The 16279-nt window shown below is 48.6% G+C and overlaps 2 protein-coding genes across 3 annotated transcripts; one reads left to right on the top strand and one right to left on the bottom strand.

Moving 5' to 3' along the window:
- The first annotated feature begins 343 nt into the window (after positions 1–343).
- cdnf (cerebral dopamine neurotrophic factor) lies at positions 344–5666 on the top strand. The gene is made up of 4 exons (XM_040148606.1): positions 344–784; positions 1880–2007; positions 5021–5162; positions 5257–5666. The coding sequence occupies exons 1-4, from the start codon at positions 712–714 to the stop codon at positions 5427–5429; spliced, it is 516 nt and encodes a 171-aa protein (XP_040004540.1). The 5' UTR covers positions 344–711; the 3' UTR covers positions 5430–5666.
- A 2108-nt stretch (positions 5667–7774) lies between these two features.
- Positions 7775–15992, bottom strand: irak3 (interleukin-1 receptor-associated kinase 3). Of its 2 annotated transcripts, XM_040149647.1 has the most exons (13): positions 15819–15992; positions 15062–15271; positions 14622–14689; positions 14466–14514; positions 14109–14272; positions 13730–13794; positions 13526–13640; positions 12158–12276; positions 11048–11246; positions 10067–10129; positions 9758–9925; positions 9189–9540; positions 7775–8908 (listed from the first exon to the last, which is right to left on the bottom strand). In XM_040149647.1, exons 1-13 carry the CDS (start codon positions 15919–15921, stop codon positions 8793–8795), a joined length of 1791 nt encoding a protein of 596 aa, XP_040005581.1. In that variant the 5' UTR covers positions 15922–15992; the 3' UTR covers positions 7775–8792. The 2 variants fall into 2 exon arrangements, with proteins under 2 accessions (XP_040005581.1, XP_040005589.1); XM_040149655.1 differs by lacking the exons at positions 13526–13640; positions 13730–13794.
- Positions 15993–16279: the final 287 nt, after the last annotated feature.

Genomic DNA, 16279 nt, shown 5'->3' with positions numbered 1-16279 from the left:
ATGCCCGTTTGTTCTGTTCGGGTTCGTTTGAATTTTGCCAACAGCGGATGCCACAACACTGCCACGGCTCAGCGTCTTTCATCGGTAGTAGCTAACTTCCAGTTAGCCATAGCACATTCACATTAATAAAGGGTTTCATGAATACATTTGATTTAAACATTCCATAAAACATCCACAAGAATTGGCTATTTTTTAAAGACTTATTGATTTAACTTAATATAAAGATCATACTTCGCGCCATTTAATTACACTTAAGCCCGTGAAGTTGCTGTAGTTCCCTGAAGTGGGAGTTTGTCCCCATTTTTTGTCTTTAAACTTACTGTCCTTACTGTCACCGAACACAGGGACACTCCTCAGGATGTCGTACCCGCCCCGCAGGTTCATGTGACGGCCTCCAGCCTTAATGAGCTCACGTTTCGTCCGCCACTTTGGCATGGCGGGCGGGTCTAAAGACTACAACACCCATGAGCCTCGCGGCGCGAATCGGAACGTGGGGAATTCAAAGCTGCTCGTCGATGCAGGCGCTGAAGCTCCTACGAGGAGTCGCCTGACGGATTCTGTGGGAAACATTGATGGGACTTTTACTTTAGGAGCCGGGGAAGCTAGAAATACACCCCCCCCCCTCTCTCTCTCTCTCTTCGCCGCGCGGTGGCGCACTGTTTGTCCCCGGTGTCGCAGGCGTGGGCTAATAATAACGACAAAAACGCCACCATGTCGGTGCTGTCTCTGGCCGTACTCCTGTTTTTCAGAGGCGCTACCTTTTCTGCAGCAGGCAACTGTGAAGGTTAGACCGCATGGAGTGAGCAGAAGCCACCCACAGCCCGGCTGTGGTTTCCCAGTATTTCAGTGCTGATATCATCATCGGGAACTGGTTTGAAATGTCGGGATCGGCCCCGCATGCCTGTTCTCCCACCGTAATCTGGCCTGCATGTGCCGACGAAGTTGGGCCCTTGCTGAGTAAACTTAGCAGTGATTCGAGTCAGAAGATAGCTACGAGTTTATTAAAAGATGGGGGAAATTAGTCCAGAATTACAGACACGGGTTACAGGATAAAGCCTCTGAGGTTTTCCGGTACCGAAGTTGAGCAAAAATGTAAATAAAGGAATGAGTTTATTTCATTGGTAGCTGCCATTAAAAAAATAAAAATAAAAACCGTGACACTTTGGTCCCGTGTTCTGCCCACGGCAAGCACAGAGCTGTACAACAGCACACAGTCTGAAAAATGCCATCATGAAAAGGCAGAAATGTTACCGGGAACACGTGAAAAGGGCAGAAACGTTACCGGAAACACGTGGAAAGGCAGAAACGTTACCGGAAACACGTGAAAAGGCAGAAACGTTACCGGAAACACGTGAAAAGTCAAAAATTTTATCAGAAACACGTGAAAAGGCAGAAAAGTTACCGGAAACACGTGAAAAGGTAAAAATTTTACCGGAAACACGTGAAAAGGCAGAAATGTTACCGGGAACACGTGAAAAGTCAAAAATTTTACCAGAAACACGTGAAAAGGCAGAAAAGTTACCGGAAACACGTGAAAAGTCAAAAATTTTACCGGAAACACGTGAAAGGCAGAGAAGTTACCGGAAACACGCCAAAAGGCAGAAACGTTACCGGAAACACGTGAAAAGGTAAAAATTTTACCGGAAACACGTGAAAGGCAGAGAAGTTACCGGAAACACGTGAAAAGGTAAAAATTTTACCGGAAACACGCCAAAAGGCAGAAATGTTACTGGAAATACGTGAAAAGGCAAAAATGTCGTCCGTTTATTGCGACAGAAGTGCTTCACACACTGAGAACTTCAACAGATGTGTGTGTGTTTGTGAAAGTCCAGAAATAAGCAGAACCCCCTGCCCAACTAACAGAGAACCGCTTTTGCAGTGTGTGTGAGCTTCTTCCACAGACTGTACGGCAGTCTGACCTCAGCCCACGCCGAGCTCACGCCGGCCCTGGTGGAGGAGCAGCTGGTCCAGGCCTGCGCTGTGGCCCAGGGGAAGGAGGCGAGGCTGGTGAGAGCGCAGCCTCCGGCACCATTTCTGTCATGTGACCTTAGGAGCACGGACTCGCATTCACCCCTCAAGGATTTAGCTTATTTTGAACTCGATTTATTGGTTCTCAACCGCCCAACTGCCCAGACAATTCAGATGAACCACTTGTACCAGATAACACACACACACAGTTTGACAGTTTGAAATGTATTAATTATGCTCGGATCACTTCACGCCTTGCAGAAACATGAAACATGGAGTCCAAATTCCATAAAATAACATTTATGGATATTTTATGGAAAAAATAAAATCTATTTCAAAACTTATAACCCAAGTCAATCATAAAAAATAAAATTCAGGGTTAAGAACCTCGTATCACTGAGCATTCGTGCAGTCGTCTCCGTCTTTTCAGCGTTGCTGCCTGGGTGACGCGTTCCAAAAAAAATGTCTACTTTTTGTGATTGTTGTTGGTAAAACTTCGGGAAAGCCAGATATTATAGTTATTTATGAGACAAGACCACAATTTGTTATCGAGATAAATTATTACGTCGTGTATCCATAGCAATAGTCGGCTCAGCCCGCCATGTCAGTGCTTGTGAGGGTGAAAATAAATAAACTTCCCTTGGCCTAAACTGACTACAAACTTTAAGACGGTGGACCATTTAAATACAGCCCCATGTACCGCAGATCTGTAGGTGGACATGGTTTGAGCATGATGATCCACTCTGAGGGTTCCTCATAAGCCAACATGGTGGACTTTTTAGAGGACGCAGCCGCCCTACCTTACATTTGCACATCTGTTTGTCCGTTATCGTCAGTCTTTGACCAGCAAGGCACACGAGAGCCCTTGCTCTTCATTAACCCCCTTTTCCTTAACACTCAGCACTATTACTGATGTCTTTTCTTCATTAGACCTCATTTACAAAAAAGTGAAATATTTAATCACTCCCCTGCACATGAACAGTGCCTTGAGAAAGTGTTCAGACCCCTTCACTGTTTTCACATTTTGTTACAGAGAACAGTGGCCTCCATAATTCTTCAATGGAACTGCAGCACTCCACAGTTTCCATAAAAACACCTAAAGGACTTTCAGATGGTGAGAAACAGGATTCTCTGGTCTGATGAAACCAGGATTGAACTGTTTGGCCTGAAATCTAAGCATCATGTTTGGAGGTAATCACACATGATGCTTCCTATCTCCACACAGGATCTATGGAGCTCAGCCAGAGTGACCACTGTCTGAATACTTGTGTCAACCTGAAATTTCAGTTTTCCTTTTAAATAAATGTCTAAAAAATCAATTTGAATGATTGTAGGATGAGGCTGCAACATAAATCTTTTCTTCATTAGACCTCATTTACAAAAAGGTGAAATATTTAATCACTCCCCTGCACATGAACAGTGCCTTGAGAAAGTAATCAGACCCCTTCACTGTTTTCACATTTTGTTAGAGACAGTGAACAGTGGCCTCCATAATTCTTCAATGGAAGAAGTCTGGAACAACCAGGACTCTTCCTAGAGCTGCTGCCCAGCCAAGCTGAACAATCAGGGTAGAAGGGCCTTGGTAAAGGGGGGTAACCAAGAACCCAGTGGACCCTCAGAAGGGAGAAACTTCCAAAAGGAAAACCGTCACTGCAGCACTCCACCGATCTGGTCTTTATGGCAGTGGCCAGACTGAAGCCTCTCCTCAGTGAAAGACACATGAAAGCTGCTTGGGAGTTTCCATAAAAACACCTAAAGGACTTTCAGATGGTGAGAAACAGGATTCTCTGGTCTGATGAAACCAGGATTGAACTGTTTGGCCTGAAATCTAAGCATCATGTTTGGAGGTAATCACACATGATGCTTAGAATTGGTTGTCCTCCTGGAAGTTCCTCCTATCTCCACACAGGATCTATGGAGCTCAGCCAGAGTGACCACTGGGTTCTTGGTTACCCCCCTGTACCAAGGCCCTTCTCCCCTGATTGCTCAGCTTGTCTGGGCAGCAGCTCTAGGAAGAGTCCTGGTTGTTCCAGACTTCTTCCATTGAAGAATTACAGAGGCCATTGTTCTCTTGGGAACCTCCAACGCAGCAGAACATTTTTTTGTAGCCCACCCCAGATCTGTGCCTCGACACAATCCTGTCTCTGAGCTCTGCAGGCGGTTCCCTGGACCTCGTGGTTGGGTTTTTCCTCTGATATGTATTATCTGCTGTGAGACCTTATATAGACAGGTGTGTGCCTTTCCACATCACGTCCAATCAGTTGAATTCACCACAGGCTGACTCCAGTCAAGGTGTAGGAACAGCTCAGAGATGATGAAGGGAAATAGGAGGCATCTGAGCTAAATTTCACAGCAAAGGGTCTGAATACTTGTGTCAACATGAAATTTCAGTTTTTCCTTTTAAATAAATGTCTAAAATTATGTTTTCACTGTCTCATTATGGAGCATTGAGTGTAGAGTGATGAGGGGAAAATCAATTTGAATGATTGTAGGATGAGGCTGCAACATAAAATGTGAAAACAGTGAAGGGGTCTGACTACTTCCTGAATGTCAGTCCAGCCGCCCCACACTCCCGTACATGACTCTCATGTTTTACCTGAAAACTCACATTTTAATGTCTTTTCTTCATCATCTGGGAGGTGAAAACATCAGATTTCCACACAGTCAGAGAAAGTAAACCCCCCAATTTCCATCACCCGTCTCTACTTCCACAACAGTTAGTTCTGTAGTTCGGTCATTTTAAGACAAGACTCGGTTTGTAAAGTTTACAGTCTGCCACACTGTTGCTCCTGCACTGCTCTGTGTACTATGAGGAAGTTAAAAAAGTATCTGTGAGTGGACTCACAGAGTGGGAGTAGGGAGGGGGTCTTCTGGACGGATGCGTCAACTCCTCGACTTTTAGGGGCCAGCCCTAGTCTCCACACCCTTACTTTTCATGTCCCTGTCGTCGATGAACGACTTTCCACGGCATACATCTTGAGCTGCAGATTTAATATGAACGTAATCCCCAGGATACTGGGATGATCGAAAGTGTGTTCATGTGCTGTCCTAGTGTTACTACCTCGGAGCCAGTAGTGACGCAGCAACGCGTGTCACAGCATCGGTGTCCCGACCCCTGGCCTCCCACGTCCCCGTCGAGAAGATCTGCCAGCGCCTCAGTAGCAGAGACACACAGATCTGTCAGCTTAGATATGGTAAAGTGTGTCCAAATACACAAGAGAGACTGAGCGTTCATTCGTGTGTGGACCCAAAATAAAGGCTGCTTGTGTGTTTTGTGTTTGCCTGCAGAGCCTCGGCTGAAGGACCTGAGCAGCGATGGGCTAAAAAAGCTGAGAGTGGTGGAGCTGAGGAACATTTTAGCCTCATGGGGGGAAGAGTGTCGAGGCTGCCTGGAGAAGCACGAGTTTGTCAGCCTCATCCAGGAGAAAGCACCGCTGCATGCTCACAGTAGGGAACTGTGAAGAGGAGTCAGTGCCTCCTCAGCAAAAAGCCAATACACCTGTGTAGGAACCTACGCAGACTTTACCTAATTTATTTCAATACAAAACTGCCGGCCTTTTGATTTTTCTGAGTGTGGTGCTGACGGTCACTACACTGCACCGTTTCGTACTGCAATGCACAACAGTCACGAAGGAGCTGATACGGGTTCAACACCGGACGGAGGTTTTTCCAAGCTGCTAACAGATACATTTATTTTAAATTTGGAGTTCAAAGTTGTACTTTGATCCACATCCAGCCGCTATCAGTTGCCATTAGTACAAAATGGCAGAGCACATTCATTTCTTGTACACTGATTGTGCCCGTTTGCACACGACATGTTCTTGACAGTATTAGTTTGTAGAAACGCGTGGTTTCGTTTGAAAATCTTCAATACAAGTGCAGGTGCAATACCTTCATTTTGGTACCTTACTTTGGGCAATATTATGCAGCCTGACAGGTGTCACGGGAAAGAATAATCATCCGAGCGCACGATTTACTAATTCATGCGCTCGGATGAATTTCATGTGTGTCGACATTAATGTGAATACATGACAGGCACAAATATCTATTTGCACCAATGTGAACCTGACTGACAGCGGCAAAACTGATAGCTGCAGTGATCCTTTGGTATATAACATTTCATAAAGTAGTGGATAATGCCCTTCACATGTATCCAGAGGCCACGGTGGCATCCTTAAATTTGCTCGTTTTATTGGACAAGCTCCAAAATCCAAAGACGGTCGATTTACGGTGATATAAAAGAGAGAAAATTAGCAAATGTTCATTGCAAACGGGAGCCAGTTAAGTTTGGGCATGTGAATATATTTGAAAGATTTATTATGAAAATGATTGCCAATTCATTTTCTAATGATCTCCTGATGGTTTCAGTTGTATGTCTATGATCTGTATCTCAGCGAGCTATGGAGAAGGACGGGGGGGGGTACATAAAGAACTACTAACTGTAACTATATACCAATGCTAGCAGTAGTTTTGCTACGACAAATACAAAGATGATAATGCGACCGCCCCAGGCAGGGTCGGCAGGACTGCAGCAGGAAGCGAGTCACTTGTTTTTCTGTTGTTTGCAATGGTCGCTGCAGATTTCAACCCGTATTTATCATCGTTCCCACAGTGGAGTGCATTCTCTACACTGCCTGTAACTGCGCCCGTGCCTTCCTCATAAAACCTTTGCAAAGCCATTAAAAAATAAAAAACGAAAGAAAATCACGAAATGTTTGCCTCCATGTTTGCTTGCTAGCAGTCTACCGCCTTGGTTGGTGCTCACAGTCTGGACTGTGTGATACCAACCCCAAGTGTTGAGATGAACTCTCAGAGTAAAGGGGTCTCCTTTGACTCTTCTCTGGATTTTTCTGGTCACGTAAAGAAACCTGCAATCCAGGTTTTTCTAAGGTCAGGTATTTTATCTTTTGAAGCTGCTGAGAAACGATTCTGTGCTTTTGTGTTGTCATGGCTACAGTAAGTACGTCATTATGCTCTCGCCTAGGAGCTGTAGTTCATCTGCAGATGGTTCAAAATGCTGCAGCCCTCCTAACAAAGACGAAGCATGGGGAGCACGTTGCTCATTTTCTCCAGTGGCTGCCAGTACAGTTTAGAATATAATAGAGTGTCAGAGTTTTACCTACCGGGCTCTACATGGTGAAACCAGTAAGTCTCTCAGGTCAGCTAACCAGTGTTTACTGGAGGTTTCCAGAACCTGACTTGAAACGGCGGGAAACCGAGCATTTGTTGTCTTTTGCCCTTAAACCATGGAAGTGTTTCCCTCTCATGGTGAGACCAACCAATTATTTAAAAAATGGATGTGTGAGGCAGGAGTTGCTCAGTGACCGCGAGGCGTCTATGCTAGAGGGCTCTTTGGAGGTGGCGGTCTTTTCCCCTCCAGAATCCTCCGAAACAGACATTAGTGTGCCCCAGTAAAACCCGAAGCCGGAGCTCTCAGAGCCGAGCATGTACATAGCAGTGTGTTGCTACTGAGGGACCTGCTGCCATCTGCAGCCACTGCCGAGCCGTACGAGGGGCTGGGGGGACAGACTGCAGTCCGGTGGTGGTGGTGCCGCTACAGCCGTCAAAAGCACAAGTCCGAAGCATTGCACCAAAACAGAAAAATACTCGTAGAGGGTTAGCGAAACAGCGTAAACTCCTGCGAGTCCCAGTCGAGGACGGGTGCTGGGGGAGGTGGGCCGGTAGCCTTCTTTTTCTTCTATAAATTTCACGAGGTCAATAAGTCCCAAACGGTTGACTCTATGTCAGCGTTGGCCTTGAAAGGTTCAGGAGGATCGAAAACAGTAGAGGGCGTGTTGAGCCATTTTTATAACTTTATTAAGAAATGTCAACATGAAACAACAGCACTGATGTGATTCAACACAGTACAGTCTTATCGTTTAGTGTACGGCTCAAAAAGAACACGTTTAAGTGAGCGGTACCTCTCTAACAATCAGTTTTTTTGCGGTGAAGCACTTTGTGACTTTTGTTTTGAGATGTGCGGCATGAATAAAACGAACAAACAAAACAGGGAGCCACTCGTAAAAACATTCGCAATAGGGGGTAGCGGTGAAAACGCTACAGGGTACCTTTATATACACTTGCCACCGCTGTCGAGCTTAGGTATCAAATGCACTACATAGGATTTACAGTGTTACCAGTCACCATATGATGTCGATGCAGGTCTTAAACTTGATTTGACCGGGTGTGATAACATTAGCGCCGAGTTGGCGTTATAGAACATTTTAAACTTAAACCCCTGGTTCAGGATCAATAACCCCCCCACGAGGTAAAAACAACACAGAGTAACAGACAGGTAATAACACAGAGAGGTGATCAAAATCAGTTTTTCAGAAATGTTTCAGAAAGTCATAGCCATGGTAACCAGATGATGATCATAAAATAATGCTAAAACATAATGCTAATAATCGTAGTGGCAATATGCCTTAATAATAATGATGATAATAGTAATAAAAATACTGAGTAATGGATGTATCAGGGCTTTACTGATTACCATACTACAATTACTTCAACTGCTGTACTACTATAACACTTGAGCACTAAATGGTATCTATGTTAGTCTTTGAGTGTTTGTAGTATTTCCAGTCATGTTATTTTGTAGGCTTCAGTGTTCACCATCCGAATGTTTTCAGGTGTCAGTGTGATGTGATGAGTTGTGTTGATTTGTACTGTCACAATATATATGAATCTAGAGGGGATCCCAGAAGTAACGGTTCCTGGGGTACAGTAGCTTACCGGGATCCTACACTAGCGAGCCCACGCGCACGCGCACACCAGCCCACAGAAATGACCCGTTGTCGGGACCGTGACGGGAGTTCTGCTCCCTACTGCAGCCCCGTCTCCGAGAGCAGGTCCTCTGTGTGAATCAGCCCTCTGTCATAGAGACTCAGCTTGTTCCTCAGTCTCTCCTTGGCCGGGTTTTCCACCACACCGAAGTCAGCTAAAAACGCACAAAATGCGGCAACACATTACTTTTATTGGGCCAACATACACACAGCACAGTTCACACGTCATAAATACATGTAAATGACTGCGTTGCTTGAGTTTTATTTGAGGAGGTTTTAGATGCCCCCCCAGCAGGATAGCTCAGCAAGATCAGCCAATCTGATCATATGCAGGTTTGGTGAGCATCACACAAACACACAGTCTTTCAAGTTCTGTTTGAAGTTTTTCAAATTCTGCTCCTGTAATGAGGAGTTGAGGACCTCATAAAGACTTACTCTGAGGACTCTCCGTGTGGTAGGGGGTGAACCCGTTGGCCCTGCAGTCCTCACAGGCCAGACCACCCGTCTCAGCCGGGCAGCTGCACTGGACAGGCCAGCTGCTGTACAGGTCTGCCTCGCCGTGAGCCTCCATAGCGTCGCCCAGATATGTCACCTCCGACTGGCTGCACTCACAGGGCCTTGCCTGCGTGGGCGAGCCGGGGAGGCTGCACTGCTCATCATGCTCCACAGGTATGGAGGGTGAGGGGCTCTGCTGGGCGTTAGCGGGGGCTCCGTCAGCCAGGCTGTGGGGCTGGTCGGCGTGCGGGCATCTCGGCGGAGGGAGCAGCTGGCTCAATGCCAGAATCACCTGCAGACAATTGAGATTTAGAGCATTTGTCTCATCCACAGCTACTTAAACGATTCCAGCGGCAGAATAATAATACATGTGTCAGCACAGCTTACAGGCAACCGACGATTAGTGGGGGCAGCTCCCATACGGTGTATTATCAATAAAACCTTTGAGCTTAGAATATTTTGTTACACACACTGGTCCTCAAAGTCAAGAGTGACCTATTAACGCTCACATTCTCCATGCTCGGTCTGTGGCGTTGGCGGCTGGAGGTGCAGTCCAAGGCCAGAGCCAGAAGGCTGAGGGCCACGGCAGTCGGCCACGGACCGGCCGCCTCGTCCAAGAACCGCAGACAAGAGTCCACGCCACCGCTCTCCTCCACCTCAGTGACTAGCAAATCTCTCTGAAACGAGGAAAGGGACACACACGGGATAACCAGATAACGAGAACACTCATTAATCATGTTTTATGCAGCATATAGACAAAGGCTTCGTGAGAGGTCTGAACACATGAAGTTACTATCCCCGCTTCCGTGTTGACTCACCAGCAGTGTTTGTTTCGGCACGTCCACGACGACCTTCCGCCCCGTTACCGATTCCATTATGACCTGAGAACAAGCAGGCTGTAATTAATGGCAATGGGAAAAGGAACCAGAGTCCTATCGTCATTACAGTTACATTTACTTGTACTCCACAGTTTATACAGCACATATTTCATAACCCCGTATTCAGACGCGTGATACGCTACTTGATTTTCTTTTATACCCCACTGGTAATTAGGTACAGTAACGGAGTAGATGTACTCTAAATTTTGCGACTTGATATACTTCTACTTCTACTTTACATTACTTTACACTACATTACATACAGAGGGAAATATTGTGCTTTTTACCTCACAAAATTTATTTGACAGCTTAAGTTACTAATCATTTTGGCAAAATAAGATTTTATATGCAAAAGATGTGACCAAGTTATAAAATATGACGCACTGATGTTTTAATGTACTGATATAAATATATATGTATTTTGATACTTCATGCAACAAGATAACAATGCTGTGATTTTTAAAAAAATCAAATTAGAAAAAAAATGTACTACATGTAATGTGAAAGGTTCCCCTCGTAGTCCCTCTGAGACTCTGCAGGTCTCCTCAGCTCTATGGAGGGCATCGGCATATTGTGACTCACTGTTTCGGTTTTAAGGCCAACAGATTTACTTTTGATTCACGCTCACTGCTCCAAAAAGCCACCGTCCACTACCCGCTCAGCAGCAAACAGCAGACAGACACAGCCAGAGACCAGCTGGTGAAAATAGCGGAGCATTTAGCAGCTAAAGAGCCAGAGGTTACCCCTCAGGAGCTGGTGGAGACCAAAACCAGAGCTAAAAGGAGAGGGAACTGTTGTTTTTGTTTTGTTGTTGTTCTTAGTTTCCCTGCAGGAATCTATTACAATCTGCTTAACTACAACCCAGCTGACACACAGAATGAATAAAGTGTAGCTCGGCTTGTATTATCTTGTTACAGTCACCGTTCCAAAGCTGTAAACGTCCAGGCTGAAGGACAGCTTGCCATCTCGGATGTACTCCTCGGGGAGGTATCCCAGGTTGCTGTGGCAACTCGTATCAAGGGTGATGGTGCAGTCCTGAGTGGCCGAATGAGGACGTAGGCGAGCCAACCCAAAGTCAGACAGCTTTGGCTCCAGGGCGTCATCCAGGAGTATGTTATCACTGTGCAGAGAAGCCACACAGACACTGAGTCAAGTTATGAACTGCGCAGAGAGCAGAGACACAGCACAGGTGGAAGAGAAGGCAACTAAGGGTGGAGGTCCCAAATCCTATGACCCTTTAAAATCAATGTAACCAATATAAAGTTGTCATTTCAATAGGAACACCTACAGTAGCGAAAACGTATCCGGTCTAATCCAACAGTCCTGCGGAGGCTGTGCTGTTCGTGCTGGGACCGTGTTAAAAAGGTGCTATTAAACAGCATTACCTTACACACAGAGGTGTTTCTGTGATTTCGCCTTCCCTCGTTGTTTTGAGCGGGGGAAGGCTAAATAACAGGAACACGTGTCAACATGAAGCTATGCTTTTCAACGGCACCACAGACCACTTTCCCATTCAAGTGAATGGCTGAGCACATTTGCCAACGAGAGTTGCCACCACTGCAGGTGAAAGTCAACCAACACCGATTTCAGGCCTCACCTCCTACAGCTTGTTAAGACACTGTTGGTAAAGTACACAGCTCTAGTCATTTAAAAGCTTCCTTCTTCCAGTATTTCTTGTAAGTATGTTTGTTCCCATATCTCTTGAGTAAAACTGGAAGTAGTTATAAACATTTCATGGACAAGAGGTGTGTTTCATCCTCATGCACATAAGCGTGTGTAAGTGTGTGTGTATATCTATGTCTGGGTAAACACGCTATGTAGCGTGGAAGCATCGGGACGAGGATCGGGGACAATGCAGCGGCTGTGTGCTCTCCGTTTCTCCATTTTTAAATTGAGGCGTTGCCGCTAAAAATGTCTGTGCGTGTGCCTGGGGGGGTCGGGCACACCTTCTGAGCAGACGCGGATTCGTAAAACCCGAACTGTCCACAGTCACAAACCTATCCTACAGTGTGCGTGTTTGGTGGCCGCTACCTGGAGATGTTGCCACAGATCACGGGGCAGGGCTGCGCCGTATGGAGGTGATGCAAAGCCTTTGCGACTCCCTTGATGATGGTGAGACGCTCTTGCCAAGACAAAGGGTGCTCTCCATCCTGTAGAGGGACAACATACCACAGGACAGCTCAGAAAGGGGTCTCCCGTGAGGGTATTTTCAGCTATCGTTCACCGAGAGCAAGTGACACGTGATGGTCTGGATAAAGTAAAGAGTCCCTCCTTCCTAAATGAGAAACACGCCTGCCATGTCCCGCGGTTAATCAAGTCAGTCACACGGGGGTGTAAGAACGGCGCCACTTCCATCGAGGGTGTTGCAAATCGGGGGTCTGTTTGAGCGGCTGAAAGAGGCTCATCTGGTGGGGAATTTACAGAAAAATGTGTGTGTGGGGGGCATCAGGTGGGCTGTGGGCCTGTGCTCTCAAGAGCAGCTTAACTCCGAGCCCCTATACCTGCCATTACAGCTCCACTGACCAATGTGTTCATCAGGAAGAGGTAAACTGGTCTGAAGAGTGTCAGGAGGCTTTAGCTCGGGTCAAGGCTCTTTTGTCGAGCACCGCGGCCCCGAAAGCTCCTGACTTTAGCTCACCCTTTAATTTGGCTGCGGATGTGTGAATTATCTTGCATCCGTAAGAGGATGATTTATTTTCGATGTATGGTTCCACCCGCGGACGCACCGAGCAGCTTTTGGATGAGCCCGTGACGGGCGATGAATGACAACCCCCGGAACACACCTGTTGAAGCCGTCTCCACGACCGCACTCCCTGTAAGCTCCTCGCAATAACCGTGTTCTGACAGGACATCAAATCTCAGTTCAATTATCAGTGTGAAATGGGGTTGGGAGATTCTGCTCTAAGGGAAAAGGGACAGCGTTGACGGGCTCTGAGCTGCGGGTGATCACACGCCTCACCCAGACGCACATCGCCCCCCCCAACTAGAAGGTGCAGACCACTTGAGTCGTCACAGACAGAGCAAACTCATGCGTAGCTGTGCGTAAATCCACAGGCAGCTTTCCTCGGGCATTCAGAGGTCTGCTCAGTATCAATATGCAGAGTGGCCAGATTTGTTCCGAGACACGGAAGGTACACGCTACTACTTGGATGGTTTTTTTCCTCCGTGTAGATTTGTTCAATCTGTGTCCGCATCTCTTTAAAATGACCGATCAAAAGCCTCGGTTAAGTTATCGCAAGAGCAAAACCGCGGCACACTTGTGAACCACAAGTTTACTTCCTGTTTTCTGATCATTTCAGCATCACCTAGCAACTGCTTTGCACTGGCACTGGCCGTGAACATGTGAGCGACAGGAACAACTGCAGCGGGCCAGCAGATGTTGATAGAGCGCAGGTCTACCTGGTGGTGCAGTCTGCGGGAAAGCGATCCGTTGGGGAGGTAAGGGTAGACCAGACAGTAGTGGCCCTCGTCGGAGAAACAGCCCAACAAGCCCAGGATGTTTGGATGTTTATGCCTGTAACACAGCCACACACTTTAAACACTGAGCACGCTCTGTGCGATGGACGAGGAAAGGTGCTGGGGGGGGGGGGGGTCGGCACATACAGATGATGAACTTCCACTTCTTTCCTGAAGATATCCCACTGCTTCTTCCAGGACGCCTTATTTATCTGGAGAGTGATGGATAAGGAATGCACCTGAGTTAGCCTGAGACCCCGTCGTTAATTAGAGGCCCACTGCAGATGAGCACACAGAATATAAACCACCTCTACACACAGCATGTCCATGAAGGACATCTCTTTTCTCGTGTTCTATTTAATCAAAGTGTTTTATCACAGGCTGAAGCAATTTGCAAGTTTCCGCTTGAGGGAAAGTTGCTTCAAGACATCTAACAGGCTTCCCCTTTTCCCACGTGTCTGTGTGCGGGACGCGCAGAGTCTACCTGAGGGGGTTTAGCGGCAAGAGTGTGAGAATCAATACTCACCTGTTTGAAAAGCTTCACCGCGAACATTTCGTTTCCGATCCGTGCTCTGTAGACACTGGAGAAGCGGCCCTCTGCGACCCTTGTGTCACAATGGAAATCCCTGGTTCCTTCCACCACGTCCCGGAAAGTGACCGCAGGCGGCAGGCTTTCTCCGGCTGACTTCACTGGAACCCACAGACAGACGGCTATGACGCCACATTGCCTCGCACGCCCACAGGCTCGAGATCTCGCGGGGCGAGTCAGAATTCAACGCCGGGCCGGATCAGAGCGGGGGGGGGGGAAATTCCACCTCAGGGGCGCGGACTGCTGCGCAACACAGATTCGTTCTGCCCCCAGCACGGTGTTCGGGGTACTTACCCGGACTTGAAGCTGGACTCGAGGAGGCGGCCTCTAGCTGGAGGGATTCCTTATCAGAGAGAATACAGACAGGACGGTCATTTATTCCCCCCACTGCTCACAGGAAATGCAGGCCACCTCCTGTGGCAACAGCTACAGCGGAACAGACAACGCTACCTGCACTTGCGCTGCCGGCATCCGGCGGGCGGCCTCCGTGTGCTGACTGCTGGGGGGCGGAGGCGACTCTGAAACGGAAAAGATTGCCCACACATTAAATCAAAGTTTCATTTCTCGTGCTGGGATGACTCAAGCCGCGCAGCACGAAGAGGAACCAAGAGAGGGCTCTGTATTTCCTCTGCGTAGTAGAAGCTCCCTCCAACACAAACCTCCTCAGGGAGGTGCAGTCTCACTGACTGCTCCCTTTCAGCCTCACACAAAGGCCGAGCGTCATTGGCCCACTCAAGCCTGACAAGACATAGTGTCACAGGAGCTGATTTAGCATGCGGATCGGGACCCTAGGAGCACGGGTGTCCCGAAGTGAGACCTCGGCTCTGCTCAGTCAGACTCTAGAAGACCAGGGATATTACACATGTGCCGTGCGGTCGAACTGCGCTTGCCTTTACTCCGTTGCTGGCCACCCCGAGCTTGACTCTGGAAGAGCTGCAGGGCCCTGTGGTGGCCCATGTCCTGCAGCACCCGGAGCAGGTCCCGCACTCTCGCGTTCTTCTGGGCCCAGGACCAGAGCAGCTCCCTGGTGGGACTCCGGCCCGCGGCCTCCAGGCGCTCCAGCATGCGAACCTCTAGCAGGCTGGGGAGGACTCGCACCGCTGGGGGCCAGGGAGACAAATTGAGCTTGCTGTCACAGAAAAATAAGAACAGGCATTCGTTGCTTCCCTCCCCACACACACACACACATCACCGCGGGGTTTAGACGAACCGGCCTACACCGAGGACTAGAAGCTGCTTTCACATTCTTACCAACCGCCGGAGAGAGCGGCCACTTTACCACAACAGGCCACAGAGAAGCGACCGAGTGCGCTCAGTCGCGAGGCCGTGGCAGTTTCTCGGTAACGCTGAACCAAGGACCTGTTCCCCTGCAGCTAACGGGTCTGACTCCGAAATGTTACCGTGGCACCTGCAGCCCGTTTCGCTCGCTCGGGCCGACGACAGGCGCCGGTGGTTCTTCTCCGGAGCGCGTTCATTTCGGATGCCGCAGCTTTTCTAGCGATCGGGCGGACAGAGATCCTCCCGCACGAGCCGCGGGTCACCTGTCGGACAGGTGGATCTCTCTCCGCTTCTACCCGCGGGTTAAAGCCGCTCCGCGGAGGCGGGCTCCGCCTCTACCGTTATCCCCGGGCCGTGGCCGCGCCTCACCCAGTCCGCGCCATCCGAGGCTGTCGTCCCCACTGTCCACGACTTTACAGAGCCTCTCGACGACGACCGGGGGGACATCGTACAGGAACGTGGAGGGGTCCATCTGCTCGGCTGCTCTCACAGGCAGACACTGGTCCGGGCGCGAGCGCCGCAGTTTCTTAAACACGGAAACTCCCTAGGTCCGCTCGCGCGGGTGACGTCACGCCTCGGTGAGTCAACTGACTGCCGAGGAGCGCGGTTGAGTACGCGACGGACTTTTGCGTTACCACAGAGGCCCCGGGTCGGGGGTCCCCACGGGGGGGGGGCCGCAGTCTGGAAAGTGGGGAAACACTTGATGGTTAAAACACAGGCCGGTGACGCGTCCTAGGAAGACAACGGCCCTCGGTCGTCAAGGCCGGTTCTCAGAGCCGTTCACCGGCCTCACACCCTCTCACGAGCGGACCTGCAGGTGCTCGATCTGA

Source organism: Xiphias gladius, chromosome 2 (assembly GCF_016859285.1).
Source record: "Xiphias gladius isolate SHS-SW01 ecotype Sanya breed wild chromosome 2, ASM1685928v1, whole genome shotgun sequence".
NCBI classification, from domain to species: domain Eukaryota; kingdom Metazoa; phylum Chordata; class Actinopteri; order Istiophoriformes; family Xiphiidae; genus Xiphias; species Xiphias gladius.
The sequence above is the reverse complement of the archived record's forward strand: the minus strand, read 5'-3'. Positions and strand labels throughout refer to the sequence as shown.

Bases quoted from the DNA above. Each gene is read 5' to 3' on its own strand.
- cdnf (XM_040148606.1), top strand. From the start codon at position 712: ATGTCGGTGCTGTCTCTGGCCGTACTCCTGTTTTTCAGAGGCGCTACC. The intron at 785-1,879 runs GTTAGACCGCAT...CCGCTTTTGCAG, and splicing joins TGCAGCAGGCAACTGTGAAG to TGTGTGTGAGCTTCTTCCAC. The intron at 2,008-5,020 runs GTGAGAGCGCAG...GTGCTGTCCTAG, and splicing joins AGGGGAAGGAGGCGAGGCTG to TGTTACTACCTCGGAGCCAG.
- irak3 (XM_040149647.1), bottom strand. From the start codon at position 15,921: ATGGACCCCTCCACGTTCCTGTACGATGTCCCCCCGGTCGTCGTCGAG. The intron at 13,641-13,729 runs GTATGTGCCGAC...GCTGTGTTACAG, and splicing joins GAAGTGGAAGTTCATCATCT to GCATAAACATCCAAACATCC. The intron at 10,130-11,047 runs GTGACTGTAACA...GCTTGTTCTCAG, and splicing joins ACGTTTACAGCTTTGGAACG to GTCATAATGGAATCGGTAAC.